At 38.7% G+C, this 24,309-nt stretch overlaps 1 protein-coding gene across 1 annotated transcript in view; it reads left to right on the forward strand.

Moving 5' to 3' along the window:
- The window catches only part of LOC122178910 (myelin basic protein), a 105,597-nt gene that overhangs the window by 39,882 nt on the left and 41,406 nt on the right, over positions 1-24,309 (forward strand). The window contains exon 3 of the mRNA XM_042869464.1: positions 14,374-14,464. Within this exon, the coding sequence (XP_042725398.1) occupies positions 14,374-14,464 (91 nt within the window). The remainder of the gene's footprint in view (positions 1-14,373; positions 14,465-24,309) is intronic.

Raw genomic sequence — 24,309 nt, forward strand, 5'->3', positions numbered from 1 at the left:
AGTGTCACCTGGTACTGAAGAAGCATTAAGTGCAATATTTGGCTGAGTCATTTCCTTGGGCTCTTCAAGCTTTGTTTCACCACTGGCTGGTTGGAGTAAGCAAGAGTAGTTGAAGTAACTGTTACTGAGAGTTAGGAATGTGCTGAATTCTTGATCTGAAAGAAAAAATGCAGCATTTTACCTGCAGCTGTTGCATAACGAATCACCAAAATGTGGAAGGAACTAGCCACATGACTTTACTGAAATTTGGATAAACATTAGTAAGATTGTGTATGTAAGTATTCATAATTGCATGTCTGGACTGTGTTGGGGTGTAAATGGGCTCCAGAGGAGGATACCAGTATCTGAAGGTGACAGTGGAACTGTGATACAGTAGATTACTCAGTGGCCAAGTGTCCAGAACTTGCTGAGTTCCGGCTCTCACACATACCCTGTAAGATGTCTAGAATACTGGTGAGATCAAGTGCTCTGGTGCAGTTTAAAGTGTGCTCTCATTAAAGTGTGTTGATATTGTTGCTGGCATCAAGGCATCCTATTACCTTGTGGCTTGCTTCTTGCTTTAGAGGACCTTTATGCACAAACTGTGTGGCAAGTAATGAAATTGACGTGTGCCCTTCCATTAATCTCTGTTATTCTTGTTTTGTTTTCTTGCTGTTTGCTAGACTGGGATCAATGCAATTAAAATATCATTTCAAACATGTAAAAACTGATTGAAAAGTTGCCTGAAAGTAAGCAATTAAAATGTCACCTCCCTGGACACCTTTCAGTAAACAATTGTTTGTGGTTTTTCTTTCCCTAGCAAGTTTCGCCTCTGAGAATTCAGAGATGTTAAAGTTCAGTTATTGGAGGTGCAATTCAGTATTTCAGCTCGTTAGCTTGGAGCACATATTACAATGGCCCATTTTTCTTCCAATTATATTGGTGCGATTGAAACTGCACGGTGGTTTTTACGAGGGTGCCTGTGTTGCTTAGGAGCGTGGAGGGAAAGCACTGTTCACTTGTTTTGATTTCAGAAAGCAAAATCTCAGAATTAGACAGAAAATCAATGAAAAAGTTACTGGTTTTTACATGAATAATCGACGTAAGCCGTTTATACTGAGGTGGTTGACAAATTTTGCTGTGAAGGCATTCCAATTAGTGAAAAAATGAACAGGCTTTAATGATGAGTGCCGCAGAGCCACTTGCTCTTGTTGGTGTCTCAGGACTTGTAATTCTCATGGTCAGTTGCTCGTAAAGAAGCCATTAAAGAAGAAAATACCAATTTCTGTGCTATGTCAGGCTTCCCGAGAAAAGAAGGATCTGTGTGTTCCTACCTGGCAACTCTTCGAAAGCTCTGAAAGTACATATAGGACGCCCAAAGAATGAGCTTCCTAGCTCATTCCTCTCTGAGAATAATGATAATAACCATTGTTGTCCTAGTATTTATGAACATTGTGATGAAAGGGAAATGATCATCACAATAAAAGAGGCTGCCCCCATTCCTACAGAGCTGAATTTGACCAAAGCAGTGGCTGGTGGTCACAAGTTTCTGTTTGTTTTGGAGCTATCTTGTGGAGTTTCTTCAAGTGGTTCGGGTGCATTAGTTGAGGTTACTTCTACAAAATTCTCCTGAGTTGTCACAGTGTTTTAGTGTTAATTAGGTGTGCTGTTTTATTTATTGTATATTTTATTTTAGTCTATCAAGTTCTGTTGTGATGGTTTATCAAAGAATGATAGACAAATAGGATTAACTGATTTCTGAAACATTCTTCCTTTGGATTTTCCATTTTGTGATTAATAAGACAACCAGGGAATATGAAAAGGAAATTTTTTGTTTTTCTTCTCTTAAAATGCCTTAGAAAAAATTGTAAATTGATTGTAATCAGCTTTCTAAAATTGTTTTTTTTTAAATTGCATTCAGAAAATTAGGTGAGTGTACATCTCAGTGCTTGTTCATTGGCTCTAGGATGATTTTTACTACTCGTGAAAAAATACTGTATATTTTCCTCTGTTCTAGTAAGTTGTTATATTTAAATATCACTGACAGCTATGATTTAACATTTAGTTAACCTGAGACTTTCAGTGGCCTGCTGCTAGGAAGGTCTGCCAGATTTGTGCCCTTCATGAAACTGGGGGTGACTGAATCCCTGGAATGATGCTGTAGCTTTCTGAAAAGGTAGTTCTTCCTGCCAAATGATTTTCACTATCAAAATTTAGCATTCAGTTTAAGCTTTATGTTGCTGTCTGTTAATTGTCTCATACAAAAGTTGAAGTTGATAATAGTTGATGAACAAAGTCTCTTTCTTAAAATAATGTATTTTTTATTTTAAAACATGGTGCTAAAGGAATACAGTTGAATCTGTTTTTTCTAGGTTTTTTTGAAGGAATGAGAAACCTTTTATGCTATGAAAGAACAAAAATGCTCTGCAGGAACCATTATTGATGAAACAATTTTTATTTTGGTTTATTTTTTTAATTGAGTTGCAGCTTTCTGATTTAATTTGGAGGGGGAAGAGAACAGACAAATCAGACTGACTACCTGAAACCATTTCTTTCCTCCTCCTAGTTTGCCGTTGCTTGATTGCAACCCAGTGTTGATTTAAGCTTCATTATTGGAACCCTTACAAAGCCATACGCTTTTGAAGTGAATAGAACTTGTGTGCATTTGTGTAAGTTTTCTTAAGTAGGAGTTGAACTGTTTGCTACAGTTATGCAGTCTATTTTGTGCCTTTATCAGTTTCCTTCCACTACAAAGCCTTACTGTGATGCCAGCTGTATTTCACAATGGATATATGAAAAAAACTATTTGCACATGAAATTAAGCAATCGTGTTTTGATTGTTCTGTGAACATAACTCCCATAAAACTTGACATTTGAAAATAATGTATTTTAACTGGTGTCTGCATTTATTTGCCCTTCTTGGAGGACCCATGTTAGAGCACTGTTAAATAATAGTCAGCTTCTTTCAGGATCTTGTATTTAATGTATAGGGCTATTTAAATCAAATAAGAGGAGAGGAAGAGCTTGCATCATTCAGTTATACAGTCCAGCCTTTCCTATTTTAGCAGGATGGATGGGGACACAGAAAAGCCTCATGCTCTGTACTTGGTGACTTATTTGTGGCAGCTTCTCTCCTGGCCTTAAGGAGAATGTGCATATGGGGGATGGGACAAGGCAGTAGATGGGGCAGCAAGGAGCTGAAACTTTTTGCTGTTTTTTCTGGGCTAAAATATTTTGTCATTTGAAAAGACAAAAGTGTCTTTTTCTCCCACCCCTAATTAAAATCAACAACAACAAAATGTAACTAGCCATTTTGGAACTGGAATAAGATATAAAATCTATTGAGTAATTTTCAATAATTCAATAACTTTGGCCTAGAAATAAATTTCGTAAGACTAGGGATTGTCAAGTGGTGTAAAGCAGTGAGAATGATCTTGCTTCCACATCATTACATTAGGAAAAAAATCGCATAGCAGCTTGTGAGTTTTCTCATGAGCTAAGATTTGGGAAATGAAAATTAAATTAAATTCAAGAGGTTCATGATTGGTGTTTAGTGGAAGCTGTTTCCAGGCATTTTTTCTGCTTATGATATTAAGCTCAGAGTGGATTTGAGTTAGTCTGATATATCACTGCAAGTAGAACAGTGACTGTTATGAATGTTTAAATGTGTCTGCTCCTTTTGGTACCCTCTTAACACAGACCAAGTACTAAGAGGTTACTCATGTTATTCAGTAAAGTCCACCTTCAACTACTTGTAGAGATGACCTCAAGGTATATGTTGTCATGTGTATTTTGTACCCTGATGTGCTAGTACACCATACAATGATTTAAGAATACAGTGCATTAAGAATAATGCAGTGCAGGCATGCAATGAATTAAGAATAAAATTTCCCAAGTGAAATGGTAGCCTGCCTGAAATCTGTTCTGGCGTGGGGGAGCTGAGCAGAGCTCAACTGTTGTCAGGAGCTGGTTTTCTTCTGCATGTGTCTAGTTGACACTTCTATGCTTCAGCTCTTTGTAGCTCGCAGTTGCATGCATTTTGCTTTTGGAAGCCCATGGAGTTAAAAATTTACACTGACAGGTGAAACCTTACGTATTTTCTCGTAACAATGGTAATGCTGGTTTCAGAGTCAAAATGTCAGTTGTGTAGCCTTGTTTGTTTGTTTGTTTGTTTTATCTAAAATACCTGTCCACTGTCAGTTGAAGAACTGCAAAAGTGAGAAGGTTTTCACAGCTGGAGGCCAGAAAAGAGGTTTGTTACTGAGAAGGTGGCAGACTGATTTAATTCTATTAGTCTTGTACCCTTCTTAGGCCTGACACTTCTACATTGCATATGTCAAATACGCTCCATGGAAACTTTCATTTCTAGGCAGGTTTTGTTCTTTTGAGTACTTTAGGTCCATGCAATATATTTCCCCTACAGGTAACAAAGAGGAAGAAAATTTGATTTAGCTACATATTTTCAGTACCTTTGCTGCTCAGTGCTGCTGTGGAAAGGCACACATGACTACTATGAAGAATTCCTTGCAGCAGTGCTTTGGAGTGGGTTTGTACTGCACCATGTTCTGCACAATGAGCTGCCATCTCCTTTACCTTGCTTCTCTCTTTCTATGGGTAAAAGGGGCAAACCTTTAAGTTCCTGCCACAGCCAGGCCTTTGTGTAGACCTCAACTATGGAGCCCGGGCTGAGGATCTCAAGTAGTTTGTGCGGTGCCAAGTGTTTTGCAAAACTGCTGCCAAACTCAAACCCATGATACAAGAAGTTTGGTGTATAGGGCTGAAAGATAATTTTGTATGGAAAAACAAAATACTTTTAATCCTTTGTCCTTGACTAGTGAATTTAGTTTGCACTTTTTCAATGGACGTAGTTTTTTTCTTTAAGTATAGATAATTTTTCTTTAAGTATTCTGCCTTGTTCTGTCACTAGTTGCATCTCTATTGTACTTTTAGCATGGATTCAGATACTTAAGTGACTTTTGTCTTTTAGTGTATCGGGTATTTGTATTTTTTTTTTTTTAATATATATTTTTATGTTGAAGTATATTGGTGGTTTCACTAGCAGGAGGAAATAGAGTTGTTTTTGTGCACTTTTTCTTTGTTACTGCTCTTCAGAAAGACCTCTTGTGGTAGCATTTAAAAATTACTAGGCCTCTGAGTTTCGATACTGCCCTTGTTCAGTGTGTTTGTGAAAGAAAAATTCAAAGAGATTTCAGGTTGTAGCACAACACTGCATTTCTAACTTAAACCATATCATTTTATTGAAGAAAAAAAAAGGAGTGAAATATTTGTGCTTCCTTAACATCGGGCTAAAAGTAATGCTCAAAGGAGATGAAATTGGCAATGACGAAGTCTGCATAGATTAAAGGGGATGAGTGGACTGGGAAAACATCAGTATTGATGACTGTTTTTCAGACTACCCTGGAAATCTGCTTAAACACCTTTGGTGAAAGAGATTTGCTATTGTGCTTGGAGTCCAAAGTTCCTGTTTCTGGCTTAGCTCATCAAGGGTTGTTACAGCTCCCGTGATTCATTAGGTTAAGTGTCCATGAGATACTATTCACTGTGGCACTTGAGGAAATATGCTTGGGTTTGGAGTGAGGAACATATGCTCTTTAATTACGTTAGGGTCGGGTCAGGTGCTCTGGAGGTTATCAAAAGCCAGCATATTTCCAAGAACAATATTGGAGCCTTATGGTGATCTTTACAGCCTAGTATTGTCTGTACTAGGGGGCTTATTGTACAGCTGATGTACCTTGCCTTGTCTGATAAGGGTGAGATTGGGAGGGGAAATAGCAATTCACTTTTCTGTCTGTACTTGTCCTCATTGGGTATGATTCACATTCAGGTTTCCTGTGTATGGTTTCAGCATGAGTGTTTCAAAGAGTGAAAGACACGTGACAGGATTCTTGCTTCGCATTGAAAATATTGATCTGAAACATATTTTTGTGTCTTGTCTTAACTTGTTTTTCAAATTCTGTGCTGCTTTATAAGCATTGCCAGTACTGTCAGTGTCTCAGTACCTACAGAGTTGTAACTGACGTAGCTTTTTCCCCTTCCTCTGCCCCAGAGGATACAAGAGTCTGTTTGCTATTGCAGAGAGGCTACTAAGGGCTACTACGATGATGTAGGACTTGGAGGATAATGTGTATGAGGAGCAGCTGAGGTCCCTATGTTGGCTCAGCGCAGAGCAGAGGAGCTGAGGGGTGGCCTGATGGCAGCTGCAGCTCCTCACAGGGAGCGGAGGGCAGTGCTGAGCTCTGCTCTGTGTGACAGCGACAGGGAATGGCATGGAGCTGTGTCAGGGGAGGGCAGCTGGGGGTCAGGGAAAGGGTCTGCACCACAGGGCGGTGGGCACTGCACTGAGCTGATGGAGTTGATGGACCGCTCTCAGGCATAGGGTTTGAATTTTGGGTATTCCTGAGTGCAGCCAGGAGTTGGACTTGATGATGCTTGTGGTCCCTTCCAACTTGGGATATTCCAAGATTTTACCACCTTCTTTCCAAATGCAGCTATCCTGTGTCAGTTGATTGAAAACAGGAAATGTGAGCAGTTATTGTCTGCCTATACGTCTGAACCTCCCTTTTCAGCACTGAGAAATATATTATGGACCATAAGGGCAAATTAGCAGCATACCATGAATCCATAAATTGTCTTTATCTGCTGTATTCTGTTTTGTGCTGGAAAGATTTAGGTCTGTTTGAAAATGTAAGAACTCTGGAAAAGAATCTTTTTTCTCAAAATGAAACAATTGCTATGAAAGCAAAATGTTTTGTATATTAACCTGGTTTGTGAAAACTTGTCCGTGAACAAAAGCAGTTTTCAAATGTTCTTCACAAATGGAATCACGTAGCAACTCAGTATGGAAATGGTAATGGGGAATTTAGCGAGTCTTTGAGTTGAAACTTAGTAGTAGTTATTGCAACCCCTTGGTATCCAGTTTTAAAATAGGCTGGATGCATCCCTTCAAAGTATTTGGCATCTAAGCCCTTTTTCAAAAGGCATTTGTCTGCCTGGAGGGTTAGTGATGGGATCTTTCTGTTTGAAACTTTTGAAGTTCTCCAGTGGGGGACAAGAGCAGCCCTAGCACTGTATTGCTGAAGCTGAGATTTCAGAGAAACAGAAAATTGTCCTTGGAAGACTTTATCCATCTCTCTCTGTCGCTTTTTCATCTCAGATGATATTTTGACATGCAGGAACATAAAAATAATTGTGCTATATAGAAGTCATTGAATAGAGGATATTTCAAGTATTACATTTCAGAAATGGGATGTAAAGAATCTGTAGAAATGAAAACGGAATTGACAACATGAGGTCTACTAGAAAACTGGAGATGATGGTTGGGATTAGCTGGCTGTTTGAAAAAGTAGTTTATTTATTTGAAAATGATTGAGAAAATTATGAAATTTTCATGGCTGGTGGGGAATGAAGGAGGATCTGATGTAAGAGTTCCCTGGAACATTTTCAAGAACTCTAAGCTCTGGAGATAATGTGAGTCCAACTTCTGTCTGGTATAGTTGTGTTGTGCATGATGGCAGTAGATAGGTGTATGAGGTTGCTGTATTAATGGAATGGATGATGAATCTCTACAGTTAAGAGGAATTAATGACTGACTTCAAGAAGGTGCTTGAATACATTTATTAATCCAGATACAGAAGATCTGTGGCTACTTGGAGGGCAGGCAGCGTGCTGTGAATTCTTGCTGTCCAGGGTTGACCACAGTATGTTCAGTTGTGTGGTACTGATGAAGTCCTTGAAAAGGAAATAATATGAAACTTTTCTGACTCATTCTGATGAGACTTATATGATAATACCAGTGTCAGTACTTAATCTGGGGATGCAGAACATGATGACGTAGTAGCAAAGAAAATTATCCCTGTTAAGAGGGACTGGAGCCCTGCAACTTCTACCCAGTTCAGCTGTATTCTTTATTTAGAAAAATGTTTGCGCATGTCAGACTTACTAATGATGATAATGCCTCTCTATCATGTTATCATAATTTGAAGCCACATTGTAGCTATGATTTAAAGATTTGCTTTTCTTCCCCACTGGAACTCTAGAAGGTCAGTTGGGTCTGCTGAGAAGAGGCAATATATACAGTGTCCTAAGGGTGTACTGTAACCTGGCCAATGTGCATCCATTATGTGAAGATTAAATGGAAGGCAGACTTACGTTATAGAAATTAGATGAATATCACTGAAGAAGTGAAATATCAGGAATGGTTTCCTGAGTTCTTCAGTTGAGCCTGAAGTTGCACAATTTACTGCTATGGCTACAGATTACATTATTAAGATTATTATTGCCTGCAGCAATTTATGCTTTTTCTATCCTTCTGAAATGGAGGCTTATTGGCAGTCAAATCTGTTTTCATCTGCTTGAAATTTTTGTCTGTCTTTTAAGGTGGTGTCAGTTGTTTATATTAAAATAATTTTGTAAATTTAGTATAGGGAAGGAATCACGTTTTACCACTAAAAGTGCAGGAAAGGTAACCTACTATGGACAGTAATGAATGAAGAACAGATGTGAATGGACAGATAGATACGATGCCAAAGCAGTTGTTTGTGCATACACAGTTTGTGGTGCTGTTTTTTTGTTATTTCTGCAGTTATAGCTTTTTATGTCAGTGTTGTACTGAAAATAAAGGAAACTTAAGTCTATTTTCATGTCTGCCGTCGAGATGAAGCTAACACACTCTCTGGTTGCAAGAGGCGGGAATGGGAATGTGAGCGCTAATATAAATAGTATAAAACTCTACTTTCGGATTATTATTTTTTTTAGTTCTCTTTTGAATATAACACTAATCCTTCTTGTTGAATACTTATTTGGCTTCTGATGAGAAGTTTTGACATATCTGTATGTTTTTCCTTTGCAAGATGAAGTCCTTAAGTAACAGTTGTATGGTTAAAGGAAAAGAAGCAAGACCTTTCTAGTTAATATGCAAAAATGTCAAGGTGGCTTAAAGGTTGGCTTAAGCACTCAAGAGTACAATTCTTCATTTCTGAGTCCTGTTTTCTTTGAGGAAATAAGCTGCTTCAGTGAATGCCATATGCTTTATTGTAGTTTCTAACCTGGTCTGTTACTGCACAGTTCATTGTAACTCAGTATTTGTTATTTCCCATTCAAGTAAAGATCCTTTAAATAGGCATTGATAGGAACAAAGTAATGATAGTAATAACAACAATAGTAATATGGCCTTCTTGCACTAATGCATACATAGCCAAAATGTGATTTTGATAATGATATTAGTTGGTGGCAAATATTTTGATAGCTACCAGTTATTTCTATATTTACCTATCAAAATTCTTAAACCTTATGTAACATGGAGACTGCAGTGTTCATTTGCTCACTATAATATGATCCAACAGCTGTGATGGAAAGCAGATAAACTGAGTCACAAAGAGGTAGTGGTCTGCTACAGTGGGAAACTGGGCCAATAGGTCCTCTAGATTCTCTTCTGATATCAGAGCAGCTGCAGAGTTGGGGGATCGTTGTCAATTCCCTGATGTGAAGCACATGCAAAGTGTTTGTCTGATCTCAGGACTATTTACTTGGATTCCAGTTTGAAGTGAATTTTTGTAGTGATACTTTGGAGAGAAGAAGAGAGAGAGAGCTTCTATGAACTTATTGAAATATAGAATCATTGAATCATGGAATTGCTCAGGTTGGCAAAGACCTTAAAGATCATCAAGTACCAACCTCACCCAACCATACTACCCTAACTAACAACCCTCTGCTAAATCATGTCCCCAAGCACCACATCCAAATAGTTTTTAAACACATCAGGGATGGTGACTCAACCACCTCCCTGGGGAGCCTATTCCAGTGCTTAACAACCCTTTCTGTAAAGAAATTTTTCCTAATATCCAACCTACACTTGCCCTGGCACAACTTGAGGCCATTTCCCCTCGTCCTGTCACCACCGAGAAGAAACCAACTTCTCTCTCACTGCTGTCACCTTCCAGGTATTTGAAGAGAGAAATAAGGTCTTCCCTCAACCTCCTCTTCCCCAGACTAAACAGCCCCAGTTCCTAGAGTTGCTCCTTGGAGGGCATATCCTCTAAGCCCTTCAGCAGCCTTGTTGCCCTTCTTTGGACCTGCTCCAGCACCTCAGTGTCCTTTCTGTACTGAGGTGCCCAAAACTGAACACAGTACTTGAGGTGAGGCCTCACCAGTGCTGAGTACAGGGGCAGGATGACTTCCCTAGTCCTTCTTACCACAGCTGATACAAGCCAGGATGCCATTGGCTTTCTTGGCCACCTGGGCACACTGCTGGCTCATATTCAGCCGACTGTTCATCAGTACACAAAGGTCCCTTTCTGTCAGGCAGCTTCCTGGCCACTCCTCCCCAAGCCTATAGAGTTGCCTTGGGTTGTTGTGGCCAAAATGCGGGACCCGACATTTGGCCCTAGTGAAACTCGTACAGTTTAACCTGGCCCATCGATTCAGTCTATCCAGATCCCTCTGTAGTGCCTTTCTACCCTCTGGCAGATCAACACTCCCACCCAACTTGGTGTTGTCTGCAAACTTTCTGAACTCGATCCCCTCATCCAGATCACTGATAAAGATATACAGATATGTAGGTATAGGAAATAAAGATCTATAGGCCCAAATCAGATATAACCAGTAATTCTATAAAATAAACTTATTTTACCAGTCTGTCCTGAAAGTGCATTAAGTGCTCTACCTGAAAGTCAGATCTAGATAGAATTACTATGATTGGTACAAAGGAGCTTTATTTTATAAGCTACAATAGCACTTTGTAACTTTAGATAACGAATCCATCTGGAACAGCTCAAGCATTCTGAAGGAATAAGTTTTGAATTTTTCTGTTAATTGTTTGGAGCGGTTGAGACACCTGAAAGTTTTTAGCACACTGGAAGAAAAAAAACCAAACAAGTGAGTATGTCTTGCCTTTTAAATATCTGTTTTATAATAGAAATTTTCTTTAGAATATCTGCATCATTAATGATTTTTTGCTGTGATTTTTCATGTATCATATTTGGTTATAAAATAGTAGCTTTATCAATAATGATGACACTTTAATTTCAGTGCAAATAGTAAAGCAAAGTAAGTATTTTAAAGACTTTTTTCTTCATTTTTTTTTTTTTTTTTAGGGCTAGCATTTTGTTTAAGGGGCTACGTCAAACAGATTAACATTCTGCCATGTCTTGTCATATTTTAGACTTATATTCTGAGGCAAATTTACTGTTGACATCTGGGAGCTGACATCTGTCAACACCAGCAATGCAGCTTATCCAGGGAGCCAGAGTTACCATGTAGTTTTCACTGTGATTTAGCTCAACCCAAAATATGCCAGGACTTGTATTTCTGACTTATCTGAGAATGCTAAAAACATGTGCTTAGAGGAATAGATGTTAACATCTCCCTAGAAAGTGCATAGTATGACAAATCATTTGTAGTCACTGTCTATTGAGTACTTGTTGTAGCAAGTTCATGACCCAGGCATTTCCCATGAAGAAGCGAAATAGCAACTCTTTTCCTCCAGCTTTACCCAATCACATCTAGTGTATCATACTCCTGAAATTGAGCTGACAAGTGCTGTCTTTATACAATCTATAACAGTAGCTCTGATGAGGATTTCAGTTGTCCTCTTCATCTTGGAGAGCTGCGAACTTGGTTTGCTCTATATGTATGAATTTTATCTTTTCAGTGATGGCACAGTTTTTAGGGACTTTTTGCTTTGGAATTGACTCACTGCCATAGTAGCTATCCTCTTCTGCTTTCTTCAGAGTAGAAAGCTGGTTTCCATCTCTTACAAAGATGATGTAATTAAGCTGCTTACTACAGTGCAACTAAAATAGGATGGAGAACCTAACTCTGTTACGTGGCTCAGTGATTCAGTGGCTTCTGCTGGTTCTCTAAAGCAGTTTGGGCACCATGGACCTTGGCATGGATCTCATGTGCATAGACAGTGCCTGCACACTGTGGTTAATACATGACTTTTTTTGAGGAAGGCTCCAGTGCTTGTTTTCTGAGCAAGTTTTCTTTCTGTATAGTCACTGCTGGTTTATGACTGGATGCTGCTGTCATCCTGAGAGACGCCAGTTAAACCAAACTGAAGTGAGCACATGCTAAAACTGGCTGTCTCCTCAGCTTTGTGAGATTCATAACTAGTGGATTTCAGTGTGGGATGTTCAGTTTGGTACTTTAAGAACACTTCTGCAGATTATTTTTCCTCTGAAGCATAGTTTCCATTCTGTCCCTTTCTTTCTGTTTTGTTTTTTTTTTTTTCCCTAACACTTTTCTGCTGCTGTGACACCACCAATAAGCTTTTTAGGTCTTGCGTTCATTATTTTTTTTTCCCAACAGATTGCTGTCTTTCTTCAGAATCCCTTTGAGTTTTCATGCCCTAAATTTGTCTGCTGTCTTGTGTAGGAAGGTTGACAGACTTAGTCGAACTGTTTTCTTCTCTCTTCTGTGCAGTTTTTAACGAGGGGAGATAAGATGCTGCATGCAGGTTGGAAGTGTGCTGAAGTTCTGAGGCATTAAGTAGTATTTTTCATGGACTGTATATGGCAGCAGTTCCAAAATGTAAGTCAGAATTTGTAAATTTTATAAAGGCAATTTCTTCAAAGCCTCAGAAAACATCTTATAAATGAGCATGCTCTTGAATAGAGCAGTATCTGTTGTTTCAAAAGCATAGGCATACCACATGCGCTTTATTTTCTTCTCCAACTCATACTAAACTCCTAGTAATATTTAATATTGCATCAGTCAATTCATATTCATCGCTCAAGTGCCGTCTGGTTTATGAGCTGCATTGCTGCAAGCATGCATATGCATTTCTTCAGAGTACCAAAGTAAAACATGTTGAAAACATGAGGTGCTTCTTTTGTCTTTAGAGTTTTCTGTAGTAGCAATATAACTTTAAAACTCAGTGTTCCACGAGTTAGGTTTTTTCTTTTGCAGCTTTCATTCTTTTTTAATTAGGAGATGAAATGCTTTGAATTCTGGCAGATCAAATTCTGAAACTGACGACTTATGTAGCATTAACCTGAGTCCAAAGATATCTAATTGTCAAATTTGCTTCAGAACTAATTAAGTGCTTGTGCTTCAGATGGTCATTTAGTTGGTTAAAGGAATGGCTGCTACCACGCAGTAGAACCTCTCTTTATCTGGCTGACCTTTTCTCTGTCAGGAGAAATATTTGTGCCCTGTGTTCTTGGTTCAGTACATCAACAGTGGGAAATGTCAATAGAAAGAAAGTGAAATATGAGAGGGAAAGGTGGAAAGTTGAAGTTTGTCGTAGTTTTTAAGGTCTCACTCTTATTCTAATATAGATGTCTTCTATAGTCCTACATCTCATGTCCTCTGGTACTCTGTTATTCAAACATAGAGGGTGGTGGTTTGGATAAAATAAGAGGGTGAATTGTAAATCGCTGTTTTGTACTCATTGCTGCTAACTGAGATTCAGTGTGTGAGAAAGTAGGAAGGGTGACCTTAGTGCTGTACAATTGTGAAGCTGTTTTTACAGAAATTTCTATCTCTGACAAATTTATTGAAATAATGTCAAGCAGAAATCTTTAAAAGTCCACAAATCAAATGTTTGAAAAGAAATTGGATTTGCTAAATTCATATTACATACAATTGTTCTGAAGAGTTTAGAAATGCCATTTCCACTGTGCCACTCTCCTCCCAGCCAACTTAAAATAAGATGGATTTGGAAACTGGATTTGATCTTATTTGTTAACATTTTTGCAAAGACTAGGTCTTTAGTGATGGGTAGGCACATAGGTAAACTGATTTCAATGAGAATTTTGCCACTGGTATTAGAGGTGCACTTAAATTCTCTCTCCAGTGCATTTGGTGAATAGACAGGTGAAGCAGACGTGGTAAATATCTGAGCAAGGTGTCAAAGATGCACAGCTTTGTTTTGAATATAAGTATATATATCTTCCACACACACATATAAGCACATCTAAGTTATATGCTGTACTCTGACAGTGCTTTTGTAGCATCCCAGCTAAATAAAGTATGGATGGGAGGAGCAACATGCTTATCAAATGTGATGGTTTAAGTTGAAGTGCAAGGAAATCACTACTGAAGATATTGTGTCATGGAATTTTCTCTACTGTTTCATTATTGAGGCTTAAGAGACAATGACTATAAGGTAGAGGGACAAAAAAAAAAAAAGATACATGAATGTTCCATTTAAAACACTCAACAACCTCCTCCATTGTTTTCTAAGAGTGATTTTCCTCAATATTTTGCAAAAACACATACACATGAAATTATAAAGATGGCAAAAACGCTTCGTGTTAATGTTTCTGTATTCACTTAAGAATGTGATTCCTGCATAATTAAGAATTTCAAAGGATGTTTCTGGTTAGTCACCTTAAAAGAGGACCTGATCTGAAGGAGTGGTTTGTTTTACAGAATGCTGAAACCAAGGTGGAGGAAGCGGCTAAGGAGAGTCCGAAAGCAGCAAGACTAACACAACAGTCTTCAGAGGACAATGAAGTATTTGGTGAGTTATTCAGACCATTGGAAAATGTTACTTGATCAGTTAGTTTTGTGTGTATGCTGTTGTATTGGTTTGTTGTTTTGTTTTGTTTTTTTTCTGAGAAACAGAAAAAAAATGACTCTTGTCAACTACTGATGGTTAGTGAATAGCCTCCAGATATGGGCAGTACAGTTCCAAAAAGAAGTGGAAAGGCTGAGGAAAAGACCAAGAAGAAAATGGGTGGGATCAAAGGTCTGAAATATATATCTAAAAAAAGATTAAATGCAAGTGTTTAACAAAGTTAGGGATGGTATGCAGCGAGAGGGAAAGTTAACTTTTCTCTGTCCGTGATGGGTAGAACAAACAGTGATTTCTTCAACTTGTGGGCAGTTGTCCTGTGTTGGGTAGGGGAATCCTAAAACGAATAGCGAGACATTGGCATTCATCATCTTAGCAGATGGAGATTCATCACTGCGGGCCTTTAAAAGCAGGTTAGATAAGTTACTGTGTAAACTGATACAATACAGTTCCACTTGTGGCAGAAGTGGATAGACTATCTGATGACCTATGAGGTCATCGGATTTTAGATGACCTCATCTTGTTAGCTGTATGTGTGTTGTTTTTTTTTCCCCCCCATAGGTTTTGCTGATAGCTTTCATACCATATAAGAAGGGGCCAAATGTAGCTTTATTCTGCATTAAGATTGGGAAAAGTGAGAGCAAACCTTTTGTTTTTCTGACTTTATATTGATTTTATGCTAACAGAACTCCACAGGAAAAAAGCAGTAGTCTAAAGTTCCTGTAAAGGCTAAGGGTTTGTCAGTTAATGTAACATTTAGCTCCATTATGTTTTGACATGCAAACTACATCTGTAAAAATCATGGATTTTATTAAGGCTGACTAGCTTAACATTTTGGATGATTCAACTATTTATGAACACGGTAAGGAAATATTTTCCTTCTTTCAAGGTACAGAAGGAGCAGAGCATGAATAACTAAATCTTTCTTACTATATGTGGAAACAACGCATATCCATTTAGGCAGGTTTTGGCTAAAATCTGCTTTCCTGCATGAATTAATGCAGTGTGATTAGCACATGAGCCTGAATTCCTGGCATGAATGCTTCCAGCACTGATCAGATAATGCCAGTGGTTGAAGAATCCACAAGTGGACGTAAGAACTGGGTTTATGCTTCATTAATTTTGTGGTGAGAGTATTATCTCATTTCCTCTACATCTGCTCTGCCAGTCATTTGCAGTAGATCCAGTTCTACTGGTTATGCGGCCCCACAGCGCTGTATAATGCTTGTCCCAAACTGTGCCCTTTCTCAATGTGAATCTCTCCAGTGCTCTCTTTCTCTGAGGAAAATGGAGACAGTAGAGAGGGTGACATCAGCCTACTTCTTTCTATCAGCAAAAACTCAGGCTTTTACAGTGCCTCTGCATCCGACATTAGACTGATCGCTGGCCTGAAATTGTATCAAACTAAACTAGTACTTGATTGTACAGACCTGTCCTGTGTGTAGATTGTGTTTAAATTCACTCTACAATGATTCTACAGTGATACATACCCTTACTATAAACTCTTTTGCTAATTTAAAAAAGTGGACATGCAGTCAGCTTCCTAAATGTTCTTTAACGATAATGATTTACTAACAAATTGCTAAACATTTCCATGTTCCAAATCTGTAAGCTGAACTGCTTATCTGAGATAAACCAGCATTCAACCCTTGCTGGCTAGTTTGGCATCACAAGGAGGAAAATTTCTTTGCAAATCCAAAACAGAGTCATCATCTTTTGTCAATCCTTCTACCACTTTACAAATAGAAGTCCAGTTGGTTTGCTTTCTAAATTAGATGAAAGCTGTTAAGGAAGAGGCAAAATGGACCAAACAGTCTGTAAACTGGTTAAGTGAAGAATTCAAAGTAGGCTGGAGGTGCAAAGGCACTCACTTTAGTGTGAGGCTCTCTGAGAGTCGGGGAGAAAATGTGTGCAGATATAAGTTTCATGCATCTGAGAATGGCACTGTTGTATGTAACTGCCTTACCCTGCAGTTCTGGACAATTTTTTTTAAGAGTTCAGATCCATCTTGTACAGGGTAAATGATTATAAGCTTCAGACAGCTTTCCCTCGGTGAGGTGTTCGTTGTTTTATTGTCCCCTGCTCTCCTGTTTCTCCTTCTGTCCTGGTGCATTTCAAGCCTTCCTTCATTTCTTCTTTCTTTCTCTCTGGTGGTGTTAATTATAATGAGTGTGCACCAGTAGCAGGTTAATTTATTTATTATTAATTAGCTTCAGCTCTTTGCCTAGAAGTGCTTTTCCTAGGAATTGTAAATAGCCTCCAGTCTTTTTGACAGACTGCAGCACAGCATTCCTTCCCCTCCCCCCCCCCGGATCACTGTCTTCTGTTCTTGCTTTATTTATTTTGGACAAAAAGCCACTATCTGTGGCTTTTACCAGGACAGTGCCACCTCCTACAGGAAAGGAGGAATCAATTAATTTCATTTCTGTCTGAAGCAGTCCCTTTAAGAAAAGGGGATGCTTGTGCCTTGATTGCTGTTGTACTTCTTTCTCACTGTGATTTTCTATTCTGTGCATGATCTCAAGGGGTTCAGAAGCATACAGGACCCCTGAGGTCCTCGTGGCTGCCCTTCTGCTCTTAGCCACCTGGGGGCAGCAACCTTACTCCATTCTATTTTTTTTCCCTTTCTTGGGTTAGTATTGTCTTGGGCCAGCAGAAAATATGATCTGTCAGAAGGGAACCTTTGTACTACAGACAGCAGTATGTGCAGTTCCTAAAGGTTGTTATATGGAGTTTTTGTCAAGGAAGTATTTGCTTCTAGAGCAAGTATGGTTTCTGCAGTGCTTATTGTTTGAGTACTGTTTTGTCAGGAAACACAGTGTTATTGACTGAAAATGCTGTGGTAATAAAGAACAGAGTGTGGATATCTCTTTCACATCTCCTAGACCCAGTAGTGCTCTCTGTAAATACAAGTAAAGATCGATCCACTACTGTGGAAGGGCCTTTTGGGAATGAACATGAACATCTTTGTTTTGTTCTTCTTCATGAGCTGGACTCAGGGATTATTATTTTGGAAGGTATTTTTTGTTTGCTTTGAGTTTTTTCTTTGTTTTCCTTTTGATATTACTTTGTTATACTGGGACATAGCTGAAACGTCCTCAGCAACAATGGAGACTCATTGTACCAGATGTTTTACTAAAAAAAAAAAGAAGAGCGTCAGAAATGTGCTGTGTTTCAGAGAACTAATTCTCAGAGGTGATGAACTTTTAACACAAACAGAATGAAGAAATGGAGACTAAGTGTAGGATATGGAAGAGAAAGGGAATTGAGTCTGTATGGTAATCGTATGTGCAAATATCAAATTCTGAATTAACGGGAGTTAGTTTTGTTTGTGCATTGAAAGGATTTGCTTGTGACACCCCACACCCTTCTGTTGTCTGTTCTACACTGAATATTCATCTGTGCTCTCGATCTATAGTGTTGCGCTGCTCCAAACTTCTGTTAAACTTGCACGTAGTCAACATTGTTGCTGTTGCAACCAGTATGTAGTCAGAAAAGGATCATGAATGACTCAGTATAGCAGAGAGAAAAGAAATGGCTGGGTAGAGCCCTGTGCATTTAAAGAAATGGATCAGGAGATCACTTTGCTGTGAATTTGGCAAAACAACACCGAGCAGAGCATCGTCTGTTCTGCCATTTTTAGCTGCAGCTCTGGGTTAGGTCCCAAGGTCACTTTTCTATGCAGAGCTAAGGGAAATACCTCAAAACTGTGCAGTCAGCACAATTCCGCAGCAACCCTGCCTGACCCTGATTCATTACTTATGCTGACACCCGCTTATGTGTCCTACGCATTGAAATCCTGTTGGTATTTGTATAACCCTTTGCAGGTTGAAGAACTTCTGTCTCCACTGGGTTGCCATCTGTAATATTTTGACAGATGTAGGCATTGCTGCTGTTGGCCTTAATGTGGTACAAGTGTTGCCACAGCTGCTGCTGTCCCACCATGACCACGTCTGGAACAGTTTGGGGTTTTTTTTGGATGCTGACATTGAAGACAAAGTTCTGGTTTGGGGTTGGATTTTCTTTCTCTTTCTCATTTTCCCATTCTGTTTGGGATGTAATGACAATAAATAAAGCATATTCCCTGAAAACAATAGGCAGTGTTCATCTCTTACAAGTGGCTGTACAGAATATAAGAATATAAGGAGGTGGGCATGTATATACTTATGTGCAAAACCTGTATGGATTTCATGTTTGCTTCTAGCATTCATTTTTGCTTTTAGAATCTCATTTAAAAGGAGAAGGGGCAGAATGCAAAAGGAGGAGCTTGAAAGAATTTAGCAGCTCCTGGCTACACAAACCCTCTCTCAGGAGGTGATGTGACAGTGATAGGAACCTGCTAAAAGCTGTGTGTTATTGTTGTTCAGTGACCTTCTTACAAGAGAGTTTCTCTCGTCGTAACCATCATTGATTGTAGGATGCAGACTATGACTTTAATGCAAAATAATGGCAAGCTGACATGAAAAACTCAATCCTGTGAGACAGCAGATTGTCCTAAAATGTATGTTTTAACCATTGTGCAATTATTCCCTCTGGCATGAGAGGCAAATGGGTGAATTTAGTCTTTCATAGTTTTTCATAATAAGGCTTAAGCAATGATACTGTTGTACCAGCTGTCCACATATTTCTACTTCCCTTCACCATCTTTTTTCTGTTCCCAATTTCTTGCAAGTCTTGGCCTGCTTGCTTCTGGAGAGCATTTCTTTATCAAACTGGCATCAGAAAGACTGGAATAATTTCCCGAGCTGGAAAAAATGAGACTTACATTTTAACAAAAAATAGCTTGTCACTTTTTCTGTGCAGTGGTAAGTGCCTGATGAACACTACTTGTATCCTTTCCTTTGGTTTGGTTGTTTGTTTTTTTCTTGTTTGTATGTTTGTTTTTATCTCACCTAAAGCTTTTATTTTGGGAAAGGGTTGAAATTCCGTTCTTGCAAGATCTTGTATATCAAGATCACTTCTTACTAGCTGTGTATAGGGAACCTCGTCCTGTATCATATGCATTAGAGAACTGTTGAGGTGGAAAAAGACCCAGAGGATTTCGGATCCAGAAGGTGGTTGACCTTTTTGTTGTTATTTTAGGATTTAAAGCTTTTTTTAAAGTATAGAGATTTGCATTTTGATGCTATATCTGTAGTTAGTTATGGCTCATTAGGTGATCAGTCATCTTTATGGATTTTTTTAATAATAATATTCAAGTTTTATTTCTTCCAACCATTTGGTGCATCAAACAGCAGTGGTAGCTCCTGGGTTTCTAACTAATTAATATGCAAGCACAATTACCACACTGCTCTGTGGTAGCACATAGACATGCGAGATTGCCTCTAATATGGCTCTGATGTTTACATGCAATTAGTGCACAAGCTATAGGGCTGTTTAACAAATGTGATCCCAATGTTTTTTTTTTCTGATCTTTACCACACCCAATCTGCATGTCTATAAGAGGCCTGGGGTTTTTCTCTCTGTTATGGAGACTGATTTTTTTACTGTATTTGTTATCATAGGCAGGGACTGGAGACAAGTGATGCCTGCTGCACTTTCAGCAGTGCTGACCCAATGGTGTGCGCTCACTGTAGTTTATCAACACAATAACTGCACAGTAAATGACTTATTCATGATTTTAATGGTTGCTATACAGTGAGCAGGATCTGCTGAATTTTTTCCCCTTGTTTATTCAGTAAGAGTGAGTCTGTCTGAGCGATGGGTGGAAGCACAATAGGCGTTCAACATCCTATTGTTATCCCCAGCACACATTGTGGCTGATTGTAAAAGTTAGGATGGAGAAGGGTTGCCCAGTGTCACATGGTGCTCTGTGGTGATTGTGGCCTTCTGCTAATTAGCTAACCATAAACACAAGTTATTCCTTTCCAAGTGCATTTTGCTGCCTTTGTCCTGATAGCAGGCTGTAGCCTAAGGAAGTTTTCTGTTTGCACAGAAGCAGCAGAATCCTTAGTGTTTTCCATCACTGGTCCTTATGTAGCAATCAGTTTGGATAAGGCAGGATTTGAGCTGCAAATGAATTACAAGTGCTTCTGAAAGATCATTGTTTTGGGGAAAGTAGTTAGAATGTTGCTGTTGTCCCATTTCCAGTTTGCTGAGCTGAATCTTGATTTGAGTGAAATAAACCATAGAATAATAAGCCATAGAACCCTCCGTGGGCCAACTGCTCCACTGTCTCCTTAGCTGAAACAGATGTTGGCATTAAAGTTTAATTACACTGTGACTCATTTTTGATGTCATGGCTAGAATAAAACCAGAGTGAATTTGTCTACCACTTATTTTGAGGATATATAGATATAATATATATAAATATATATATAAAATATAATATATAGCCTAGAAACATCGAGATTGATGTTTTTTTTTTAAGAGAAAGTTTTATATATATATATTTATATTTATATAAATATGTATATATTTATATTTATGCCACTTGTTGTAAACAAACAAACAAACAACTTCTTCCTCATATCCAATCTAAATTTTCACTCTTTAGTTTGAAACCATTTCCCCATGTTCCACAACAGACCCTGCTTTTCTACACAGATCTTCTTTCCTTTAGCTTCGCTTTAAGTAGAGCTGAGTTCTCACAAGTATCAAACTTGGTTTGTAATGAACCAAGATGTGAAAGCATTATACAGGGAGCTGAGCAGCAGTAAGCCCACCAGGAAAGGACTGTGCCAGAGAATAAAACAGCAGATTATAAACACTCCCTGCAAGTTGTGCTCTCGTGACCCTGACAACATAATTTTAGTTCTGTGCTGAGTTAATCTACATAATGCTTCAGACTAATGTATGACACTTCTAACTATGTCCACAGGTCTGAAAATGAATCTGATGGTGGTATGGAAAGTGGAGAGGGAAAGCACTGACAGGGAACTACACAGCAGAAAGTCACATCTGAGTGTCTGTTTTTGGTGAGGGAAATAGAAGTGAAAAGGACCAGTGTACACTGGTGTGCACACCCTGGTACTTGCACAGAAACATCCTGGTGGTGACAAGACTGCAGTTGCTCACAAGCAGAGAACAGCCATGATAATGCTGCCCTTTATTTCCAGAGCTGTTCATAGCAGGCTCACTCTCTAAAGCCTCCCCTATAAAAAGCCAATAAAAACTTGGCTTTCTGTTGACCTTCTAATATTCCTACTTAATTAGAAGGAACATTTTTTCTGCCAGTTAGAAAGCAGCATCTCCATCCAACAGGAACTTTAAATTAGTCTGAGTGGTTTAGTAGCTGCCATCTACAGTAGTTTGGGTTTTGTTTTCTTTTTTTTTTTTTTCCATTTTTTTTTTTTTTTCCCCTTGCTGCAGCATTTAGATTTACTGATGTGTGTGATATTGATCATGGAAAGCCATGGTAATTCTGTAATGGAAGATTGCAGCAGAAATTGATGTTTTAGAGACTAAACAAACACATGTAGGGCCACTGTTGCAAAAGTACTTCTAAATCTCTTCTCATCTGAGGTGACTTCTGCAGAAATTCATAGAATCACAGAATCCTTAGAGTTGGAAGGGTCCTCTGAAGGTCATCTAGTCCAATCCCCTTGCAGTGAACACTACAGCTACATCAGGTTGTTGATTGGCTGAAAATGAAAGGAATTCATGAGAGTTCTGATTTCTGTTCTGAAATACCGTTATCAGATTTTCTACTTAACCTTTGACTGTGGGAAAAGTGATTGAATGCCTCTGGAAAAAAGAGTGTTAGGTGTTGGACACCTGACTGAGTCACCACAGTGACATTACTGCCAACAGACTTCTTTTCACTGAAGCGAGAGGAGATGAAAGTGCTGATGTTTCTGAAATAGATACTTCATATTTGAAAACCTTTTCTGTTCTTTAAGTGGGATTCCCTGAGCAAGTATCAGAACACGGTGACTCTTAACTTGCTTTGACGTTTTTTTTTTTGACTTGCAAGAGCTCCTTTTTTTCAGCACAATGTCTCTGTTGATTTCAGCAGTTCTGCACTGATGTTTGAGGTTTTAACAGAGAAGACTATGATCTTAGGTCCATGCTGTAGCGTAGCTCTGGCACTGGGTGGATTAGGGAAGCTGCAGTCTATTAGGTAGAGAAACGTGTTGGTGAACTCCTAAAGATTAAGTTTCAATTGCTGCTCTGTTTATTGTTGTAAGTGGACTCGTTATTTGCTGAGTCCATTTGGGCTAGGTACGAGGTAATATTGTCTTTAGTGTCGACTGTTCATCAGATCTATTCCATTATTTCATTTTTGAAAGGTGAGGTTATGGCACAAGTGGGACATTAATAGCATTATTCTGTTACCTTTCACTGTCTTTGATTTCCATTTGATTTGATTGTGGTAAATCTTGTATAGAAATTGCTCATGTTTAAAATGACCACAAGACTCTCTTGTTTAGTTTCCAGATTGTATTGGTCTGGGGTCATATTCCTTGAGCAATTGTCAGCAAAGAAATCAGTTTCAGAATAGGAAATAGAAGTGTGGAAAACTTCAGACTGAAATCAGGCTTGCTATATGACACCTTGTCTCCTTATAGAGCCCTACATATATGTTCTGAAAATTTACTTGTATTTTAGCATATTTGGCAAAATTTCTTGAAATAACTTTTCTTATCTGTTTCAAAATTCCAAGATCTGAAAGCGAATTTCTTTTGGTATTCAGGGTGAAAACTCCCTCACCCAAGAACCATCAGAAAATGAAACTTCAGCTCTTGTTCCTCCACTAAATTACTCTGCCCCTTCTGTGAAGGATCCAGGGCTGGCCAGCATTGTCGTGAACTGCACAGCCTATAAAGGAACGACGAGTGATGAAACTAAGCAGAGGAACAGCAAATATAGCTTCAATTTCAAAATCACTGCTCACCAGATTGTAGTAGTTTGTATGTAGTGGCCTGGTTTCAGGAGGTAAATTGAATCAGTCTGACTGATTCAGTGGTTGAATCTGAACTCATAAATTAAAATAACATAGAATAATTGAACAGAACTCATAAACAGGATTTTTGGAAAATAAGATGTTGAGGAGGTGAGGCTTTTGTATGCATGCTTGGGATTTTGCCATTTCCTTCCTTTCGTATGCAATTGTCTCCTCTATTGCTGAAGCATCATGTCCAACTGCAGACTCACTCTAGCACTATTTTGGTTATTCCAAGTGCTGCAGAAGCACCTAGCTGAGGAGTAGGACCTTGTTTTTCCTGTCAGCCAATAAACAGATGGGGTAGAATATGAGGAAGGCACTCTGCAGCTATCACAGCTGACTTCTGTTTCACAGAGTGACTTCTTCCACTGCCAGTCAAACTACTTTTCACTAAGGAGACTGCTGCTCACAAACTGCAGTACGAGAATCAAATTGCTGCAGGTTTTGCAGGGGAGTTGCAGCTTCAGGGTAAAGGCTGCTTGGGAAAACTCAGTAGCAGAATCCCAGCAGCATAATTACTCTAATTACAGAGGTGCTCGAATAGCACCCTCTGTACATGCTATTCCTGCCTGGACATATTTACAGCTGCCCTGTTACCCCTGTGCCAATACAGTTGTGCCAGTTATTTTTCCCTAAAGGCAAACATTTAAATTATTTCTTTTTCCTGTTCATCTAATCAACAATCTTTTAAAATTGATTTGTAATTATTCTTTCAATTGCAAATAATTATAAGGGTTGAAAAATACCTTACTAGTTTCATTTTTCCCACCCATGTGGTTTTCTTTTTTTTTTTTTTTTTTTTTAACATATGTGTTCACTACAAATGTCTCCTGCAGTAAAAATACGTTCCTTCCTAATAAATGTTCTTGCATCCCTTGTGAAAGTGCTCTTTTTGGCTCTGCGT

The sequence above is a fragment of the Lagopus leucura genome, unplaced genomic scaffold, assembly GCF_019238085.1.
Source record: "Lagopus leucura isolate 7727_CA_CO unplaced genomic scaffold, USGS_WTPT01 Super-Scaffold_100002, whole genome shotgun sequence".
Lineage (NCBI taxonomy): Eukaryota > Metazoa > Chordata > Aves > Galliformes > Phasianidae > Lagopus > Lagopus leucura.